This window comes from Trachymyrmex septentrionalis, unplaced genomic scaffold (genome assembly GCF_001594115.1).
Source record: "Trachymyrmex septentrionalis isolate Tsep2-gDNA-1 unplaced genomic scaffold, Tsep1.0 scaffold196, whole genome shotgun sequence".
Lineage (NCBI taxonomy): Eukaryota > Metazoa > Arthropoda > Insecta > Hymenoptera > Formicidae > Trachymyrmex > Trachymyrmex septentrionalis.
In genome coordinates, this window is record NW_017305135.1 from 762317 (window position 1) to 784765 (window position 22449).

Here is a 22449-nt window from a genome sequence, read left to right on the forward strand (position 1 = left end):
TTAATATTATATTTATTCCGTTTTATAAAAATATTGAAATTGTAAAAAAAATTATAATGTATATATATATATATAATATTATTATAATTTTAATGATATATTTATAATTTGATTAATTTTTCCATCTACTTCCATGTAATATAATGTAAATTAATTATTTTATAGCCACATGGTCGTGTTAATCTCAAAGTAAAAAAAGATATTCCAAAAGTAGTGGATACTGTTGATATCGAAGATATCTCTGAAAAAGCTGTATTTTGTCGCTGTTGGAGGTCTGAAAATGTAAGTTCTTTTTGTATAGGAATCGAAATCCTAAGATCAGAAAAAAATTATGCAATTTAATATTTTATTTTGTTTTTTACAAGGAAACAGAGAAACAAGTGATTAAATAAATCAAAAGTTATTCCTAATTATTTTTTAATTAGAAGATGTTCTTATGAATATCCATTAATTATATTCTCTAAAATAACTTTTTAAAAGTGTTGATATATATATAATAAGATCTTCCATATATATGTCTCATTTTTGTTAATCATTTTTTATTCATAGTGGCCATACTGTGACGGTACTCATGGACGTCATAACAAAGAGTTCAATGACAATGTGGGTCCACTCATCGTCACGAAGAAAGACTAATTACAAACATATTGACTAATTACCATTGGTAATTTTTCATCGCTGTAAGATAGCTACTTACTCATCATGTTGTAGATAAATATGAGGAAGGATCAAATAGATGAATCTTTATCCCCCTCTGTAGATAAATTTTACAAAACGTCTGCCAATTTATTTTTTAAGACACCTCATTTTTAAGGGAAGGTTTATAAATAAATTTATTTCCATAATATATTCAGTGGGTCCTTTTATTCTTATGCATAATTATTTAATGAATAAACGATTAATATAATTAAAACAAGATAAATAAATAATTCTAATTCGTATATATCCCACCTATCATTATTTTTCAGTAAGATTAATATATACAAAGCATTCTGCCTGATGTGATGTCTTCCGTTCATCTTGTAATATATTTTTACATAAGATATTAGAATGTAATATTTTTTGTGAACACTTGTTATTTTCAAAAAGGCACGATGAACTTCAAGTAGCATCTTTTATGCAAAACAGTAAGATATCTATTTTAACTTGAAATTTGTTTAAATCGATGATTTACAAACAAGAAATTATATAATAAAAAATTTATTAAATGTAATATTTAAACAAAAAATTAAGTTTAATAATAAAAAATCAAAATGATTAAATATTTAAAATGAAATTAAATGCTGATTAATTATGAAAATAACATATTTATTATTAAACTTTGTCTCTTCATTTAATTAAAAGCATGAAAAATCTGTAAAATGTATTCTATATCTTTTTTAGAAATATATTTCAAGCAGAAATTAAGAGAATGTGTTATAATATATATAAACAAAACAAAATCAAATATCAAATTTTATACTACAGTATACACATAAATAACAAGATAAAATATTAACATAACAAATATTATATTATGTACTTAAATGTACATTTGATTTCGCTTTTTTAATAATTGTAAATGTATTTATAATAAAGCTTTTTTGATTAAAGTAAGAAAATATTAAATACAAATACATTATTTGTATTTCTACACTGCTATTATCAAACATGTAAATATTTTGTTTTGTAATTCAGAAGTTAATGATTATTAATTCATTATAATAATTTCATTTTATACTAACTTCCGATGATAATTTGTAATGATTCTTCTTATGTATCTTCTGTCTGTTTGCTACAATCATATATTAAATCTTATATAAACGTTAAATATAACGCATTTTTTTAAATATTAATAAGTTTCATAGCATTTTCATTGATTAAATTAATTGTTCACTGGTCATAGATTTTCAATATTGTGTAATTATGTAATTGCGTAATAAGAGATTCGCGATTTTTATTATAAATTGCTATTTTCCAAAAGAAATTAATTGAAAATATTTTTCAGTAAAATATATAATTATCTCGTATCTGAGATATATCATTTTCTTCGTAAATCCACGACTTGGAGTGCCATTATATCCAATTTGTAGTGTCTTGCTTTCTAAAACAGTTAAAATGCACACAATGAGTATTCAGGATACGAGCTAAAATTGTTAAATATATTATTAACATTTATCTATTTATTTTATTACTGTATAGTATCAATATTACATTTTTTTTTAAAATTGTATAAACTAGTTCAACATTTTATTATTAATCATGAAAACTAACATTGTTATTGAATAGATTAACTATGATATATTTACTATATATAATGGTGGTTCAGTAGGATGTGGATGAAATCCTGTTTCTCTGCAATTTGCGATAAAATCCAAACCATAATCAGGTGTTAAGATAAAGAACCCTGTTCTGTAAAAAAAATTTCATTTCTCATAAAAATTATAGCAAATACAAAACAAATTTTAATTTAATTCTAAATTAATAATTAAAACAATTATATTTTATTCCTATCTATATCTTTTAATAATTGTATGTAGGGAAATTAATGCAAATAAACTTCATCACTGAAGTAATTAACAAGTTTTATGCAAATAAAAAATTATTACAAAATAAGTAATCATAAAATTTACATTTAAGGAATTTAAAGAGGAAGCATGTATATTAAGGAGACTGGTTCATAATTCAGTTGCTAAATATTTAAATGATTAAATGATTAAAACTCTTTGAAGGATTTAGTATGATACAAAATACACAAAATATATTTTTCATACATACTCATCATATTTCGGTGCACAAACTATCGCTATAGCTTCTGCCATCATCAACTGATAAGCACAGTGCGTGTGAAGATCTACGCTTGATAAAAATGCAGTCTGCGTAGGATGCGTCTATAATATATAATACACAGTTACATGTTTAACACAATTATATGTTTAAGATAAACAAATTAAAAATAAATAAATCTTTTTGCAATTTTTCAATAAAGTAAAGTTATAAATGAACATACAAAGTAAATCTTACGTACATGAATCCAACCGAGAGTGATAAGATTATGCTGATCTTGATAATCAAAGATATCTTCTTCGTTATGTGTAGTACAAGAATCTGGAGTTCCAGTTTGTTCTGGTATCAATAAATGTGTTACCATCAATTTATTTCGCTCCAATCGCCCAGCCAGAATGCCACATGTTTCTTTATTGCTTGTTGTGTTGCTGAAAGCAAGCATCAGAAAGTTGTGCATTAATTTGGTTGGCAGAATAATGTCGCGCAAAGATAATCCGTTGCTCGTCAATAATGAAGGTTTTGTAGAACGATCCACTGTCGGCGTTTTTCTGAAAACATTAAACATCACAATAAATGTATATATCTGAATATTAACATATATTTATATTGGAAGCTTTCCAACAGAGGCACAAATCGACACAAGTCATTCCATTTTTGTTTTTTACTGATTATCGAACAAGGACAAGATGACTTTTATGTCAACTTGTATCTTTTGCTGGAAAGTTCCCATATTAGATATTTTAAACACAGGAAAATATATTTATTTTTGGCATTTTACTATATTAAACTATAAAAGTAATATAACTATTTAATATTAAACCTTACATATAACTATTAAGATAAAGCTTTATTTTATATATAATAAGATTTACATTTCTTTGGAGGTCTTTAATGCTTTATCATCGTTTGCAAGATTTATCACAGTTTTTGGTGCAATGGAAGGCAAATGTTTTGTCTCCATTGGTACATTTACAGTAATAGCAGTTTTAGCCACTTTGACAGCAGCTAGAGCAGCCATTTTGTTCCTCTTGTTTTCCTCTTCTTTTTGCCTGAACAAATGTATAATATTATAAAATCAATTTCTTAATAAAAATGATTAATTTCATGCTTTTACTGTAACAAACATATAAGATAATTAAATATACCTTTGAAGTTCTTCTTGCCTCAAACGTTCTCTTTCAATCCTTTCTCTTTCTTTCAAATCCTCTAAATACTTATCGAACTCTGCTTGATATTGCTCTAATAACTGTTTCTTCAGTTTTTCAGCTTTAGGAATGACTATTCGTAGAGCATCTTTATTGATTGCTTTATCCTTGGCTGATACGCTATTATATTGCGGATGGCCCCTTATTTTATCCACAAAAAGTCTATTGCAATACGAAATATTTAGCAATAAAATTATAAAAATATATTATTTTAATAATTAGTAATAACATAAATATTTCTTAAAAATATATTAAATTTATACATTTCATATCAATCTTTAAAAATATGTTTATTATATACAACACATAACAAGTTATTATTAATTATTACCTATATTATAAATTTCATATATAGTGTAAAAGCATTTTCATAACTGCCATCTTGCATATTCATGTCTGCTAATCTGACCATTTCCACTCCTGTACGATAATATCTAAAATTAAAGACATTAAAAAATTTAATAGTTTTTGAAACTGAATATTGGCAATTATTATTACAATATTTTTATTAATATTTATAATATTTATGCATAAATTTTTGTAGTAAAACAATCATATATTTTTATAATAAACATATAAAAAAGATACTTTTTAATTTTAAAAATTTTACAGTCAGACATTTGAATTCTAATTCTTTTTGTTCATAAAAATCTTTTTTTTAATTTTAATAAATTTAAAAAAATTTTGAAGTAACTTTTTCTAGTAATATTTTATTAATTGCATATGATAAATATATTTCTTACCTTTTAGGCGCAATATTCGGATCAATTACTACTCTCGAAGCATGATCTGTAAGAGCTTTGATTCGTTCCTTAGGATCTATCATACTCATTTCTTTCAAAGACTGATTAGTTTTGTCCATCTTGTAGGTTAGTTCAGTTAAACTTCCAATATTAACAAATGGCTGAAAAATCTTTTCTCAATGTTTCAATATTATAGATCTCTTTCTGGGCGTCATTTTAATGTTTAACATGACAAAAAATGTTAAAAAATATTAATTATTTAAGTTCTAATTAAGATCCAAGTCGCACTTGAAACTGTGTGCAATTCGTGCTCGTTGACGTTTAATAGCAAATTCAATAAGTATGCACAGATGCACAATGTATCCAATGAACTGGCAATACTATACTAGCGCACTCTAGTCTCTTGTCGAATCTTGCGCACTCTCTCTCTCTTTCTCTCTCTCTCTCTCTCTCTCTCTCTCTTTCCGTCTCTTTTTTTCTCTCTGTTTGTCCAGTGCCCTTGGAATTGACAAGCTTTCAAGTTTGTTGATTGACTGCAAGATATAGAGATAAGAATCTCTATATTCTGCAGCCAATCAACAAGCTTGAAAAACTTTGTCATATGACACATGAAATATCGGCCTTAATACCTCAGGCGCCACCACGCGTCAAATTTAAGAAATTTTCAAACTGTTTGACGTAATTTGTCGTGTTTTTCGAGGTTTCGAAATATATAATCATCGTATTTTTATTGCATACGCAATTATAATTGCTACTAACTGTTTTCGGGAGTGCGACAGAACACTCTGAAAAAAGGAACCCTGCTTCAGACAACTTATCTATGACTTCATTGTTGTGCAAACAAGAATGGATTAAAATGGATTGAAATTTTTTTCTATCCAAATGCACACACATATTTTAAATAGCAAAAACTTTTTTTTTATTTAATTGGATTCAATTCGATTCAATTAGATGCAATTGAATTGAAAAACTGCATTTCCTATCCAAAATTTTGAAAAAGCTAATATTATTTTTAGATTGAAAGGCATAGAGCTCCATGCAATTTCTATAAATGAATAAACATGCATTCAGGATTGAAAAGCATTCATTTTAACATTCGTGAATCAATATTTCTGAAAATCTGAATCCATTTCAATTCATTTCAATCCGTTCTCGTTTGCTGGGGTTATATTTCGGAATCTAATTTTTTATCCCTGTGCGCGCGCGCGCGCGCGAGAGAGAGAGAGAGAGAGAGAGAGAGAGAGAGAGAGAGAGAGCCAGGTGAAGTGTGATATACCAGTAAAATGTAAACTTCTACAATTTTAAGCGCAAGCTGCTATTACAAGTAAGTAGAGTTGCGAGTTACGTTCCCAGACTAAATCTATAATATTATAGTATACTTATGGTACGTAAAGTATAGCATATATGGTATATACATTACATATACATCATATATGATTCACTAAGTATATACATATATTCACTTTACTTGATTCACGAAGGATTAATTTTAATTTGAGATGTTTAATGGATCTGTGAATATATTACGATAGAATATAATATGGACTATAACAATTAGAATGAAATGTTGATATATATTTTTATTATATGTGCAATAAAATAAAAAATTATTGTTTATAAGCTAGGAAAAAGTATTATAATATATTCAGGTATATTGTTTTATTTTTTTTTCTTTTCTTTTCTAAAGTATTTTCTAAATACACAATCTGAAGTTTGCGTTTTTGACATTTTACTATATTCTTTCGAAGTTCTACGTTATAAATATATGAACTATAATAAAAGGAAAAATTTAGTCAATTTGTATATAATTGTATGTAAGTAAAAGTAAAAAGTAATAGAAAATATTTAATAGCCCGGGAAAAAATGTTTTATATATATAAAATATGTTTATATATATATATAATAATAACATTTTTTTCCGAGCAATTAATAAAAATGGATTGAAATACAAATTGAAATAGATTCAGATTTTTAGAAATACGCGTTAACAAATATGAAAATATATCCTTTTCAATCCAAATGTGTTTTTATTCATTTATATAAACTACATAAAGCACATTTCTATACCTTTTAATAAAAAAAATAATAATATTAGATTTTTCTATGCGTCGTGATTATTGCTCAATTCAAAATTGTGAATAGAAAATGCAGTATTTTAATCCAAATGAATTAGATTAAATACAAATTTTTTTTTATTCAATTGGATTCAATTGGCTTAAAATTTCGATCAATTTTAATCCATTCTCGATTAATAAGGTTTTACAAAAATTAAAATGAAATTGGCATGATATAATAATAAATATGATTAATAATTATTAGCATATTTTTTAGTATAAATAAATATTTCAAATATGCTAAAAACTTAATGGAAAACAATATTTTACATATAATTATATATAATTTTATATAATTATATATACATTTATATATATTTTTATGTGTGAAACATTCCCCATTTCCTCTCCCTTCTTCACTCGAGTGGGCATAATTTTTATAATTACTGATAACGTATGGCATCATTTTATTACTTGAGATAAATTAAATATTACGTGATATTTAAACAAGTCGTATCAGTTTTTATCGATTCCTACGATTTTATGTTTTAAATAAGTTTTTGGAATTTATTTTATATTTTTTATTTTAAATAATTCGTTAAATAAACAGTTATTTTACTGACCCATGATCAGCATTATACGTAAGTTTAAAGAATTTCTGAAACACAGATAATTTGCAGTAGTGTCTTAAGTTAATTTATTAATTGAAAGATGAAATAATGATTAACAAGATATTTAATACTTTTAGCCAAAGCTGTATTTAGCGCAAATTATTTCACAGTATTAAAAAAATTTACATGTAAATGTTAAATAAAGAATATATATATATAGAATATTTTATCAATCTTTATTTAAATATTAAATTATTAAAAAGAATAATGAAAATTGTGACATAATGTTGGAATATCAAAAATCCCACGCAAATAATTATTAATTACATTTAAAAGAACCATACAAGTAAATAGGATTGAACTGAAGTGCCAGAGATGCCACAAAGCAAAGCGCGAAATGTTCGACGATACCCGTTTGTCAAAATCATATAAATTGTAAAATATGAATAAATGAATAAACCGTAAATATTTTTCATACGCGACAGTTGAACGTCGCGTCTGAACGGCGAAGGGTGGTGCCGCGCGGCGAAAAGCGAGAGAGACGGAAGTGTGATACGAATCGCTCCAGGTGTCGCATTAATTTATGAAAATGAAATATCTAAGAACGCGAATTACGTAAGGTTGCCCAAAACTAAGTGTGCTAAGGGTTAAGAAATAAGTTCAGAAGAAGTTATTTAACCCTTAGTACACACACACACACACACGTTAGTTTTGGATACCCTTAATACACACGTACGGTTATTCGTGTCTTGTCTTAATTTTCATCACTTTTGCAAGTGTATATAAATTATTAAACAATTTTTACATATATTTTGACGTCTTTAGAAAGTATTTGTGCAGTTATATATTCATAACAAATTGTAGATAAATTATTGTAACTAAATATAGTTAATGAAATTAGAAAAATGCACTGTTTCATATAAAAATATAAAACTCTGAAACAAAAATGTTTAAAGGAAAAGTGTGGTTCAGTATTTTAAAATTGACATTCCAAACTACAAGGAAAAAAATAGTTCAAGTGTCGGCTATCCAAAAAGTTTAGTTATTGAGTAATCTGAAAATATTTTTTTAATATACATGAATGGTTATAAAAATTGAAGATATATTACATTTACATTTTAAAACAATGAATTTTATTATTGCTATTGTGTTAAAAAAAACTTATAATTTGTTATAGGAAAATGTTATCTATAATATTACAGACAATGTAATATATAATATTACTAACAACATTTAGAACAAAGGTACAAAAAATCGCGTTTATTAAGGGTTAATATGTACGTTGTTTTAGGGCTAAATTCTTTTTTTAATAATTCGCGAAATATTCTCATAATATAACTGAGAATTAGTTGAAGTTTTAAAAAAAAAAAATTTTTTTAGTTACAGAAAATGTACACTCTTTGCGACCCAGAGGTGAACTTTGGAATTATGCCAGTTAGAGGATACGCACGAATCGAGACCGATAACGCACAAAACTTATTCTTTAGATGCCAAACTTTTTTTTAGCAATAGAAAAAAGATCGATATTTAGCCAGGTGCTCTTAGCATTTCAAAAAAAAAAAAATGGGCAGGGCACGAATGATCCAGACATGTATACTAAGACTATTAAAATAATAACTTTTAAATAACTCTTTCATCTTTTTTAATAAAATGCGTTTCAAATATCTTTATTTTTTAAATACGACCGAACCTCGTATAATATAATACATAATATAATATAATGTATTATTAATTTTCACAGTTTAATGATTTTACTTTCTAATTATTCATATTTTAATACTAGCGATAAACAGATATTTATTCAGCAATTATTAACAGAAAATTTATATTGTTACACACAAATTAGACAGATATATGAGTTTTATTTTAGTAAAAATTTAGAAATTTAATCGGTGTTTTAAATAATGTCACGATTTATGAAACTAAAGAGGAACTATGTAATAATTAAGGCAATAATGATATATAATTGAAGTGTGATAATTAAGTAAAATTTGTTTGTATAAAACAGAAAATTCAGAGTGAAAATTTTACAAAACCTTGTTTTTTTTTTTTCAAATGTAGCACGGTTGGCGCGTGGCCTTGATGTTTGTTTTTGCGCGGTGCAGCAGGCGGGTAGCTCATTATTTACGTATGTCGACATCGTCCGATCGTCGATGCGTTATCATTCAACTTCGAACGTTCATGCGGGCAGGTAGCAGTGCTACTCTGAATAATATCTTTAGTATTTCTTTTCAGATCGCAATCACGACAAGTGTTAGATATAATACGAGATGTATTTTACATTCGTTCATAGCACAGGATTACTAATTTGCATGGTTGTTAGTTATTCGTAAATGGATCAAGTCAATCATGTGAATTACGAATATATATTATATATTTCATACGATGTATTTGTTTAGAATTGAAACACGATGGAGAAGAAGATTCATAATTGTTTTACAATAATTGTGGACGATATTTATTTTTCGTTAAGATAAAATTTTTCTTTTGTTTAAATATGTAACTATCTATTATACGAAACGTATTTTAAATTGTATGTCCGATTAAATATTAATTTAAATTGTCAAGCATCTTTGGCTTGACCTTGTTTAATATTTTTTGTTTTTATCTAAATATTATAGATATACATTTTGAACGGTATAATATGTGTTACAAAAAGAGCAATGTTAATCCTTACTATACACAATTGCGGGGAGTTCCAGAAATCCCAATACAATTTGCTAAATCGGAATTTTTTTATGTTTCTAAATTTTTCTTTTTCTTTGAATCTAATATATCTCGAAATTCCTTACTTCTATCGACTTTATACATGGACTTATTCCTTAATCAATTCTCTATTAATTGAAGAAAAAATTAATTGAAATACGTTATGTCTATTTTTACGGAAATTATGGTAATAAATATGGATGGGGTCCCAGAGACTCAAGTGTATATATCAATGGTAGGAAAAAAAGTGTGTATAACAAGAGTTAATAAATATCTTTATATGTGTGAAAATAACGCAATATATACAGTTTGCGAATAATTTCTCGTTTTCGTGCATTTTCGCGTAAACGATGAAATCGAGCATAACTTTATCGTGATTGTCTGCCGGCTATGATAACAAACCAATAATAGAAGGATTATTTTTCTTTTTTACTAATATCTGGCCTATTCGATTGATATCTTAATCTTACAGACATTATAATAAAAGATTCATTTTTTCTACTTGTTTGTCCTGAATTTGCTTCGCAAATGATAATGAACTAACATGTGCCCGATATTCATAACATATTTAAAAGTAAATCAATAACATTATATATATATTTTTAAGATATCTCCCCTCCAACGACCTTGATGAGGTAGGAGAACTCAGTACCTTGAGGAAATACACAAAAAAAAAACGGCTTTTCTTAAGTGTCTTAAGAAAAATTTCCGGATTTATCTAAATGTATGTATAATAGCGTATTATGTATTTAACTAAATTTTTAGATACTTAAGCAAAATTGTTCTCTTTGTGTAAAAATCCAATGACGGGGAAACTAACGCACCTTCGTCGCCGATTTAAATAAAAATGAACGAATCGCAGCCGGTTCGTCACGTCGCGCGTTTGCATCGGGAGTGTCGTTAAAATTTTCGGACTAATAAATTTTTTACGACTCCCATCCCATCATGAGTTTAATAACGTGGAGTGCCGTAGAATCGCGTGAAAGACTTAATTAATGATTAGTCCGCGCGCGATTGTAGTATATTATCCGCGAGTACTTTTCGCGAGTGTCCTGTGCGAGAGAATGACAATCCAATCTTGAGAGGAGGAGGTGGTCTGAGAGAGATATCAGGCATCGGCGGAACAACCTTGGAATGAGTATTATTTCTTATCTGCGTTCACAAATAACAGTTCTTTCCCATTTTTCTTTGTTCGAGCTTCTTTTTTACAATCTTGATAATTAAGTTAATAATTAAAAAAAGAGAGAAACCATTTCAAAATTTTATGAAAGTTTATTCTTGTTTTAAAGATTTTTTTGGAAAATAGATAATTATATTCTACACTCATTCCTCCAATTCTCGCGATACTTTTTATACGTAGTTTTTCTACGCGGTAAATAATCCCTTTTTGTGCGCGGTATTTTTTTTCTAAACTTTCACTATTTGTGTTTTTGTACAAATATGTAAAATAAATATTTTTACATACGCAGGTATTTTGATAACGTTTTTTTTTTTTACTAACAGATTTTATTAATGCGATTTTCAATCAAAAAAATTACGTGGAACATATGCTCCACGTAAATCGACAAGTGTTTTGTAATAAAAGTTTGTAATAAAATATGTAATTGAAAACTGAATAAAAAGTTTGAATTAAGCGCGTAAAAATTATATATAAATCTTTTGAAATGTTGATTATTTTGAGCATTTTTCTTTAATTAGGATTTTATGTTTGTGTGTTACAGTAGCATCGCAGATATCTGGCTAAATAATTCCGCTCGTTGCGTATCGAATTGGTGAGTCAGAAATTTTTTTATTGAGGTAACGAATCTACGATTAATTGTGTCAAATATAGATCAAATATATATCAAAGTATATCGAATAACAACAATAAATTATTGTGAAAACATGTTATATCTCGTAAATGTGTTGCCTTAAAAATGGTTAAAACTGATTATTAAAAAAAAACGTAAAGAATAGATAGAGCTCTATGTTACCATAGTACCATTTGTGACTAGAAAGGGGAAGTGAAAATTGAATTAAATTAAAAATTCTTATTTTAAATTTTAATAATTAAGAAAGAATTATTACATTTTAATTAATAATATTTAACGTTATCAAAAATAATTTTAATTATTATAAATTATAAAATATATAGCAACCAAAAGATACAATTGAATATTATACAATATTTATAAAGATTATTAAATATTATATATAAAAAGTATTGTAATAAGTATTACATTATTGATGTGTTATATACACATTGTATATGTATATATTTTTTGGAGCTTTCAAAATCTCATTCTTTACCGCTTAATTATCTACGAAAAGTCCTTTAAGCCAATAAAGCATCGATTTTACTAGTTCTGTTCTTTTATTTTCAACGTAATTCGCATTTCGTTGATATCTATACGGCTTTCCAATATTTCCTCTAAAATTTTCTGAAACGTTGTAGTTATTATTAATCAATTTTATTGCTTTAAGCTTCCTTTTCATGAAAAATCTTATTTCCTAAAACAAAGTTATCTTACATATTTCTTATCTTTTTATTAAATTATATTAATTACCTTCTGCAGTATCCAATAATTTGTCCGATTTTTCTTCTTCTTTACTCATTTTGGATTCTTCAGAAATATTAATTTCTTTAAGAACAGGGTTCCCTTGATTTTCGGAATTTACAATATTCACATTTTGAACATTGTTTGTATTTTCAACTTCAGATAGCTTTAATTCTTGATCTATTTTTGACTGATTCTTTTCTGTATCTGCCTTTTGTATTTCAAATTCTTCAGAATTCTTTCTCAAATTAAAACATTTTTTAGTACTTGGAGATATTGGGAAATTCATATTTGGAATATTCTTTTTCTTGCGAGAATTTATCAAATCTGAAAATTCATCAATTGCGTCGTTATTTTCATACAATAATTTGTTTTCATCCAATAATCCATTTTTTTTTATATTGTCATAATTATTAACATTCTTTTCGTCTGATTGACGTTTAAATCCTTCTACGGAGTTTACTATTGACTTATAATTTAGTATTTTGTTTTGCAATTCGGTTTTATTTAATAATACTCTTTCTTCATTGAAATCAAGCAATAAATTATATTTTTTTGCGAAATCGATGACAGGCATTGAAATCATTGCGAAATTATCATCATTTGGTTTCCATAAATGGTGCTCGTTATTTATTTCTTTTTCTTCTTTTTCTTTCTTTAAATTTTGTATTCTCAAGGCGTTTCTTCTCGTCGCTGTATTAGATGGTTGAAATGGAAAACTGTTACTTCCTAATATATTTTCTTGATCTTTCTTTTCCGTATTTGTTGTCATCGCATGCACATCTTGTTGATGATTTTTTGATGATCGAATTATATGTCCTTGCAGCGGCACGCAACAGGGACATTTTCGTGTTAGAATCTGCTCGCATACATTTTTGGAGATCAATAATGCATAAGAACCATCTTCCAATCTCTTTATCTCTAGCGGTAGTTTCACGCCATCATTGATGTAATAAAGTTGCGATTTCTGAAGCTCTGAGATATCATCGGAAGCAATTGATGAAGGAAATAACTGAGCAGAGTAGATATCGTTTAAGGCAGCCGATTTAGAAGAAGAAACGATAACTTTTTTTGCTTTTGCGATATCTTCATTATTATTTATCTTGTTAATTAGATTGTTATTATCATTATCGCTATTGCCATTACTGTTCTCATTATCGTTATTTATAGATATATTTGTAGTTTCACCAGTTAATGAAGGCGAATTAGTTCTTGAACTATCATCACCAGAAAGTCCTGCCTTGAAGTACGTAGTTTTTGCGTAAGTTCTTTGAATCTCCGTAGTAACTTCGTGGATTTTAATAATATTATTTTCTATCAAATTCTGCTGTTGCGGTTCTAAAATATTATCTGTTAAAGAAATAATTCTAGGTCTATATTCTTCATTTGTGGATGAAATTAAATTAGCATCTGTAGTAGTTAGATATTCTATTTTATTTTCGTCTTTAGTTTCTGCTGTATTTTGCAAAGGCATGTCGTCCTGTGTATAATTGGATAAAGATTTTTGTATAAAGTTCATGGGCGCTGTTGTAATTTCAACATTTTTATCATCGATACGATTTGTTGCATATTTTAAAATCTCAGGCGAATAATACTTTATTGGTGGAAAATTAAACTTAATTCTTTCTAATATTATTAGTGGATCAATGTTATTAGTTGTAGCAGTCAATGTGTTTCCATTTAATGTATGATTTACTTTTTCTTCGACATCTTTAGCTCCTACTACTATATTTTCTAAAATTTTATTATCCGATACGTAATTGGGTGTTTTTTGTATAAAATTCCTTATCGTTATTGTTTCTTTATTACTTTCTTTATCGATAGGATGATTTTTTGTGTATTGTCCAGCTTCTGTTGAATTTGGCTCTAATACGCCAAGATTATTTTGTAAAATAGCTTTGTGATAAATTATTTTGGGTTTCAGTGATTCAGCTATTTCTTTTTCTGCATCATCTTGTCCATCTATCTTTTTTAAAGTTTGATCTCTAATGTCTTCTTTTATTTTATCTTCATTTGTTGATTCCTCTTTTTCTTTTTTCTCATATAAATGTAATATTTGCGGAAATTCAGAAATAGTCAGTATGTTTGCATTATTTTCTAATTTCTTAGCTTTCTGATTATCTGTGGTATGTATTTCTTTATTGTCTATTTTTGTATCTTGTTTTTTCACATCAAGATTCTGTTTGCTATTCAATATTGAATTATCAATATTGTTTTCTATTTTGTAATTACTTGTTGATATTTCTTGCATATTAATCATATCCATATCTGCCTCGTCACTAATAATTTCGTTACTTTGTTCTAACGTATCTTCTGAATTTTTTGACATCTGAAGAATGTCATTTAGTGCATGAATTATCAAATCATCTATTTCATCATCTTTATCGTTAGATAAATTATTTTTCACACTTTGTACGATTATATTCCGCACAATATTCTGGTCTATTTGCGATGCAATTGCCGGAGAGTTTAAAAGCTCTTTGATGCTTTCACGCAAATTTTTCGGTATTGCTATCGATAACTTTTGGTTCAAAATTGGTGCTAAGGTCACTAAATTGGTTTTCCATTGTCCATCTTTAAATTGATGCTCTTCGAGCATCATTGGTGAAAGTTTGTGATGAAAACCAGAAAGTGTACCCAATATGCTGTGTAGAGTGTTTTTAATTACACCATGTGACCAATCGTTTGTGAAATCTTTTCTAGGAATAGCTGTAACGTAGGATAAAACATCTTTTACTTTGTCTACGATTGTATTTTCTATCTGCGGCATCGACAAGATGTCCTTTAAATTCGGAACTTGCAGAATTTCTGGCAGTAAATTTTTACCTTGCGTCTGAAGAATATTTTCATCAAAATCTTTTGTTTTAGTTAAACGAGTATTCGACGTAAAGTCATTAATGACCTTTCTGATAGAATTTAAAAGCAAGGTATTATCACAAAATGGTAATTTATTTGTTGATGAATCGATCGTTTTGATATTATTGGTGGTACTTTCCTTATTGTTTAAATTACTTAATTTTTTGTCGTTGAAATATTGCATTGTCGTAGATTGTTCTTGAGGAACCTCTTCTGGTTTGATGCTGGTTTCTATTCCTATTATTTCTTTTTTTATTTCCTCTACAAAATTATCTTTAGTTTTGGAATTAGAGCTAGTTGTAGTTTCTTCTTCAAAATGTTCTTGAGGGGTTTTCTTTTTAGAATAAATATTCGTATTTGATTCTTTTAGGCAGTTTCTATCTTGCTTTTTAGGATCGGATTTAAAGTCGCAACTAATAACTGTTGTTGTCTCTTCTTGAGAAGTATTTGAATTAGATTTTGTTACCTGATTCTGTTGATTAATTTTCGAATTATTTGCTTCTTCATCACTGTTAGATTCATATGAAGGAGTAAAGTAAAGAACTTTCTCACTTGATGTTGGATTTATTATTTTCTCATCATTTGGATTTAACAATAATTTAGTTTTATGATTTTTACTTTTTCCTAATAATTTTCTTTTTCCCGTCGTCGTAGTTTTGTCAATTGTCGGATCCATCAATTTCTTGATTGAAGTATGTGTATTTTTTACAGTATTAAACGGTGTATTTTTATCATAATTAATATCTGACTTAGAAATCTGTTTCGTAGATTCTGGATGAAATTGACGCAGAGAAGCTTCCTCGATATCAGCATTTGGTTTTATACTTGTTGATTCAAGATATTCATTTACATTAACATTTGACTTACTGATTTCATTAGTGGATGACTCCGATGCAAAGTACGGATCAGTCGCTTTGAGTTTATTTGAATGATTAATGTCATCTCTAGGGGATATTTGTGTGACATATTCCGGAATTCTAATCGCAGAATACTTGTTGGGATTATTTTCTTGTGCCTGTTTAGCAAATATTTTTGGTGATATTGCACTGAGTACGCACACATCGCGACCAAATAGTTTTATGCATTCTTCCATGTTAATAAATTTTCCATCATTTGTTATATCATTGGTAACGAATGGTACGCTGCTTGTATCAACATCATCTACCGAATATGTCGTTGACTTAAAAAGATCATCTAGATTTCTTTCCGTTTGTTCGGTAAAATCGTTTGATTTCTGCACAATTTTCTTTAAATTAGAAGGACTTATAGTGTCATCTTCTTCCGTTGCATCAGTCAAATAATTTAAATTAGTTTCTGTTTCTGAATCAGCTGATGCATCTATATTTGGAACTTCTGTGGTTAATTTAGGAGAATGTTCTTGATCTTCTTCAGTGACTCCAATTGGATTGTTTGACTCAAGATCATTTGTTGTTTCCTTACTAGTTATCACATCAACATAATCTGTCGAAGGTGAATTAGTAACTGACATGGAACTTTCAACCGAATCGGTTATTACAGGTGAGCAAATGCACGGTTTTTTATGAATAACCGATTGATCTTGATTATTTTCAACTAAATAATTTTGCCTGTCCTGAAATGGAATAAAAGGGATTCCGACGTCAACATATTTTCCTTCATTTCCAACCATATGAGATAAAACATTTGGCGTTATGCCATATAGAATTGGTACAGGCGGGATGTTCATTTTTTCTGGATAAGATTGTATTGGGAAATAATTGATTAAATTAGAAAAAGGCAATTCATAAGGATTTTCATGATATAATTTTGGCGATTGTTGTTGTAAGATATTTGCTTTTGCGTTTTTATGTTTTGTTAGTCTTTGATGATTTATTCTTTCAGGTTTGTCTTTGGAGGAACCTAATATTTTTGAAGAACTTTCTTTTGATGAGCTAGAAGAACAGTCCTCTTCGCAATGACAAATATATTTTTCTGTATTACATTTCTTTGCCTTTTCTGGAAATTTCAAATTTATAGTTACATCCTTCGCATTTAGATTATCGTTAAATGATCGTAGAAGAGTTTTATCTTCATTTGTAGCAGCTACCATTCTTTTTGATGTTGCTGAGTTTTTCTGAGAATATTTTGTGTTTTTTGTAGTATGATCATTTGAATTTTGCTGGAAGGTTCCCACATTGATATTTTTGTTAGCGGTTCTCGTTCTATTATTATTTTCTTTTGTCGATAATAATAAAAATCTATTTCTCCGACGTGTATCGCAACGCTTTGTTTTTTGAACCATTTCCTTTGACTTTTCATGTTCATTTTGTGTTTGTCGAACTGGCATTAATAAAATGAGTGATCTTTTTGAATTATCTTTTATAAGATGTTCGTCATTATATAACGATGGATAGGGTAGAATTGTCGATAATCTAAAAATAATAAAATATTTGTTTAGAAAGACTTGCTAATTTATTTAACATGTTTATTACAAACATATATACACACTACCGTTTAAAAGTTTGGAAACAATTGAAAATTTATAAAAAAATACAATAAAATGATATTAATTATAAAACTTTAATTATATACTATACTAAATTATAATTTACAATAATTTAAACTCTTAATTACTAAAAAATCATTAATATCTGAATTTTCATTACATTTTTAATTTATTAAAATATCTATGTCTTATTTTTAATTAACTGTTCGAATTCGAAGCATTTTACTTATTCATTTTTAATGATAATTATTATAACGCGATTGTGTGTGTGTGTGTGTGTGTGTGTGTGTGTGTGAATTATATTGTGATTGATAAACAATATAATAAACATGTAAACAATTATATTTTACTCAAACCACGAAAGTTTGTTCTTTCTCTACAACAGAATAACAGCATCTCAAGCAGAACACAAGTTCATGACATTAGAATGACGTCTGTCTCGCCAAATGGCTCCAAAATTATTATTAATAATCAAAAGTCATTTTTTAATCAGTTACAATCTATTCTAACATCATTTTAACGTTATCATGATTTGTTGTTCTACTGAGCATATACACTCGATAAAATTCACGTCTTATAAGTCAGCAGAACAAAGTAAGCAAAATCAATTCTAATTAACGTTTGTTAATTAGAATTTTTATTTGTTGTTCATTTGTTGTTAAGAAATTGCTAAAAAAATTATTGCCCTCAATTTTCTTAAAAGGTGATGTTCCGCTAAAGGAAGATTAAGATTTTAAAAAAATTTGCAGAACAATAAATTGTTTTTCTTGACAACTTTTTAGCAACAAATAAAAATGTTAACTAGAATTGATTTTGCTCACTTTGTTTCGCTAATTTATAAGACTACTTGTAAAATTCTTTAAATAAAATATTTCCTGGAACATGATTAGACAAAATAATAGTTTGCCGAATATTTAAAACAAGTAGTTAAGTTTTCCATATTGGATTTTTCTGTAGAAGTATTGACACTACTGTTTTAAAAGAGAAAATAATGCTTCCAAACTTTTGAACGATAATTTATATAAGATTTATTCGCATTGCTTGAAATCTCTAAAAATTTTTATATTTAAAACGAAGTAAATACACTGCTCAAAAAATTATGGCATAGAAAAATTGTGGGCAAATTGGCCAACTTTGATAACTTTGCGAAAAATTATCATAGGATAACTTTTTTCTTTTTTAATTAAGATTTGAAATCTCTACTTTAAGACACTATGGCCAAATTTTAAATTTGATGCACCACTGTAACTCTCAAAAATATGAGGGTGTGTTTGTCATATTGAAAATTGTAAAGTTTGTACGGACTTAAAAATTTTTTTGGAGAATACTGTTTGTAGGCATAAAATTCGAACTTTCCTCTTTAATTAAAAGAAAAAACGAGAAGCTGTGATTTTTTCCCGCAAAGTTACAGCACTTTGAAATTACCCTTACATTTTTTACATATACTACTGGCATTACTTGCATTACCGGATATGCACCACGAGGTTTCCGGATGGATTTTGCACGTTTCTTGGTGTATGTAGATTTGTACTTAATAATGAGTCACAGATTAAGAGATTTAGTAAGACAACCAGTTAATCCCAGAGACTTATCACAAGCTCTAGTACAAATCTGGAATGACATTCCGTAGGAAGAAATTAAGGTCTGCATTAATATAAGGAATCGACTGTAAGCAGTAATCGAGCAACGCGGAGCCAACACGCGTTATTGAAATTTACACGCAGAAATACAATGTGCAAAAATGCAAGGCTAACTTTAAAGTGTTGTAACTTTACGGAAAAAATTGCAGGGACTTGTTTTTTTTTCTTTTTTTTTAATTAAAGGGGTAAGTTCGTACTTTATGCCAATGCAAACGTCATTCTCCAAAAAAATTTTACAAAGTCCGTGCATTCCGTCAAACTTTGCAATTTTTAATACGACAAACACGACCCTCATATTTTTTAGAATTACAGTAGCAGGGATACATCAAACTTAAAATCTGGCCATAGCGTCTTAAAATAGAAATTTCAAACTTTAATTTAAAGAAAAAAAAATGTTATCCTACGATAATTTTTTGCAAAATTATCGTTAGTCAAAGTTGGCCAATTTTTGATCACAATTTTTCTATGCCTCAATTTTTTTGAGCAGTGTATATTCGGACATTAAAAAAAAACGAAGATTATTTAAATTCAAAAAGTGTACGCAATGCGAACAGATATAAGTATTAACAATTATAATATATTATCTAGTATTTGACAATTATATACCTAAATTAGATGACAATAAGACATCAATAAAATTGATAACAATTTTAATCGTTTGGGTAATTTACTTAAATCATATAAGAAATTTTATTTTTTAGTTTATAGTCATACATGGGATATTATTTTTCATTTAAGCAATATTTTTTTATTTTACATTATTTTATCTATATCTTATATTCATATCATATATAAGGTAATAAGACAACTCCAGATCAAAAATTTTCAATTCAGCAGTTTGTTGTGACGAAGTAGATTATTGTGTGTATGACACATAATATGATAATGACATTAATGATTTTGCTGACAAAGAGTTATGCAAGTACGACTAACATACTTTTACGTCTGCAGTTTAAAAAATTGAACTACTTTTATATAAAATTGAATAAAAAAAGAATCAGAATTTTTCTTATTTAAACTTTAATTTTTAGTACACACAATGATATTCTAATCTTTTCTTATTAGTACACGATAGGTCATTTGTATCCTGGGTTAATTTTCATTATTTTCACGAATATACAAAAATTATGAAGTGATTTTTACGTATACTTTGACGTCTTTAGAAAGTATTCATAAAGAATTACATATTTAAAACAAAAGAAACAAACAGAGATCATTATTTGGCCTAATACTTCTAGTTATCTCATTAAAAAAAAATGAGAAAAGAAAAGACACTAAAATGATCTGATCGTGTATATTAAGGGTTAATTAATTAATAAAATAACAAATTTTATTTACCTTGAATTTAATAAATCTGCAGTTTCTACATTTTTAACAGTAGATACTTCTTCCAAACGAGCAATTACCAATACAGTCAAAAGGCACAAAGTAATTTTCTCATACATATTGATCAACTTCTTTTCAACTATCGGATATTATCACGTTTCTTGAGTAAACACAAAAATTTTTATTGTACAAAAAAATAATACTGTTATAATAATATTTATATAATATAAAATAAATTATAATATATTTTTAAACATACATTATGTAACAATCGAAAAAATAAAGTTAAAATAATGTAGATCAATAGTTATTAAGATAATTCAATAAATTATATTAATAAATATATGAAATAACAGCTGCATTAAGAGAAATAATAAATATGCTATATTCAATTTTTTGATAGAAATATAGAAATTAAATAAGTTAAATAAAATATTAATTGACGCACTTATTATATAATTGATTAATTTTATAATTTTAAAATTAGGTTAAATAAATTGAAAGATGTAAACAATATACATATGTAAATATACGATAAAATTTACTTTATATTGACGTCTCCAAAAACGAACTGAACTCGATCATGATCAAAAGCGCACTGTATCATACAGTGATTCGATGAATGTACAATGACATTCTATCATCACATCGTTATGAAATTTAATTCGTTAATTATGTCGCAATATGCATCGTATGTGTGTGAACAACTTTTGATTCAATCATTAGTGACCTGATTTTCTTAAGAATTGCTGCTTATAGTTCTAATATTTCTCGCAATTCTACGAATTATGAATGATATTCTTCAATACAATTATAATACAATTGCAAAATGTATCTGCATTTTTAAAAAATAATTATAGCAGAATTTTATAGTTAAATCTATAAATTAATCAACTTATTAAATAGTAATCTTGAAATAATTCTCAGCTGTAAAATATATAGTTTGATAATTTATTTTAATTATTAAGAATAATATTTATTGCGATTTAATGCATTCTTAATTTACTATCTTACTATATTTACTATTTTACTGATTATTTAATTATAATAAATAATACATATCTATTCTAAAATTAAATTATATCATGCTACATATGCAATATTACATAAGATGTACTTTTTTCCAGTTTTTAATAACATATTATTGCATTATAATAAGTGGTTCTATAAATTTTTAAGATTAAATTTAAATGAACGCTAAAACACAAGTTTTTGGCCTATTTTTTTATTATATTTATGATAAAAAAACGTTTATAATGTTGTTCAATCTGCATTTAAAGATATATCTATATACAAGCTGGGGCATCTAAAACAAAATACTGGAATATCTCGAAAATTAAACACGGTAGAGAAAAATGTTTCAGACAAAAGTTGTATGATTCGAAGGGGAATAAATAATGATGAAATCATTTTTAATCCTCAGTACTCACATTTCTAACAGTTCTTATCTACACACATCCGGGTATTTGTAACCCAGCGTTTTTCTTTTGCTTGTATCTCAGATTATAGTGCATCGATTTTAACTAATTTTTTTAAATTTA

The 22449-nt window shown here is 27.0% G+C and overlaps 3 protein-coding genes across 3 annotated transcripts in view; 1 reads left to right on the forward strand and 2 right to left on the reverse strand.

Moving 5' to 3' along the window:
- The window catches only part of LOC108747225 (CDGSH iron-sulfur domain-containing protein 2 homolog), a 1797-nt gene extending 943 nt beyond the window's left edge, over nucleotides 1-854 (forward strand). Inside the window, exons 3-4 of the mRNA XM_018484580.1 lie at nucleotides 166-282; nucleotides 550-854. Coding sequence (XP_018340082.1) covers nucleotides 166-282; nucleotides 550-636 — 204 coding nt within the window. The 3' untranslated portion in view covers nucleotides 637-854. The remainder of the gene's footprint in view (nucleotides 1-165; nucleotides 283-549) is intronic.
- Nucleotides 855-1974: 1120 nt separating this feature from the next.
- Nucleotides 1975-5080, reverse strand: LOC108747224 (STAM-binding protein-like A). The gene is made up of 8 exons (XM_018484578.1): nucleotides 4715-5080; nucleotides 4309-4405; nucleotides 3912-4135; nucleotides 3639-3815; nucleotides 3008-3314; nucleotides 2758-2870; nucleotides 2289-2391; nucleotides 1975-2083 (listed from the first exon to the last, which is right to left on the reverse strand). Exons 1-8 carry the CDS (start codon nucleotides 4831-4833, stop codon nucleotides 2021-2023), a joined length of 1203 nt encoding a protein of 400 aa, XP_018340080.1. The 5' UTR covers nucleotides 4834-5080; the 3' UTR covers nucleotides 1975-2020.
- Nucleotides 5081-12377: 7297 nt separating this feature from the next.
- LOC108747151 (uncharacterized protein PF11_0213-like) overlaps nucleotides 12378-22449 on the reverse strand; it is a 21916-nt gene continuing 11844 nt past the window's right edge. The window contains exons 9-10 of the mRNA XM_018484429.1: nucleotides 12632-17868; nucleotides 12378-12505 (exon numbers count right to left, since the gene is read on the reverse strand). Of these exons, the coding sequence (XP_018339931.1) occupies nucleotides 12378-12505; nucleotides 12632-17868 (5365 nt within the window). The remainder of the gene's footprint in view (nucleotides 12506-12631; nucleotides 17869-22449) is intronic.

Coding starts and splice junctions, on each gene's coding strand:
- LOC108747224 (XM_018484578.1), bottom strand. CDS start 4,833: ATGGACAAAACTAATCAGTCTTTGAAAGAAATGAGTATGATAGATCCT. Junction 3,816..3,911: donor AGGCAAGAAGAACTTCAAAG/GTATATTTAATT, acceptor ACATTTGTTCAG/GCAAAAAGAAGAGGAAAACA. Junction 3,315..3,638: donor TTAAAGACCTCCAAAGAAAT/GTAAATCTTATT, acceptor TAATGTTTTCAG/AAAAACGCCGACAGTGGATC.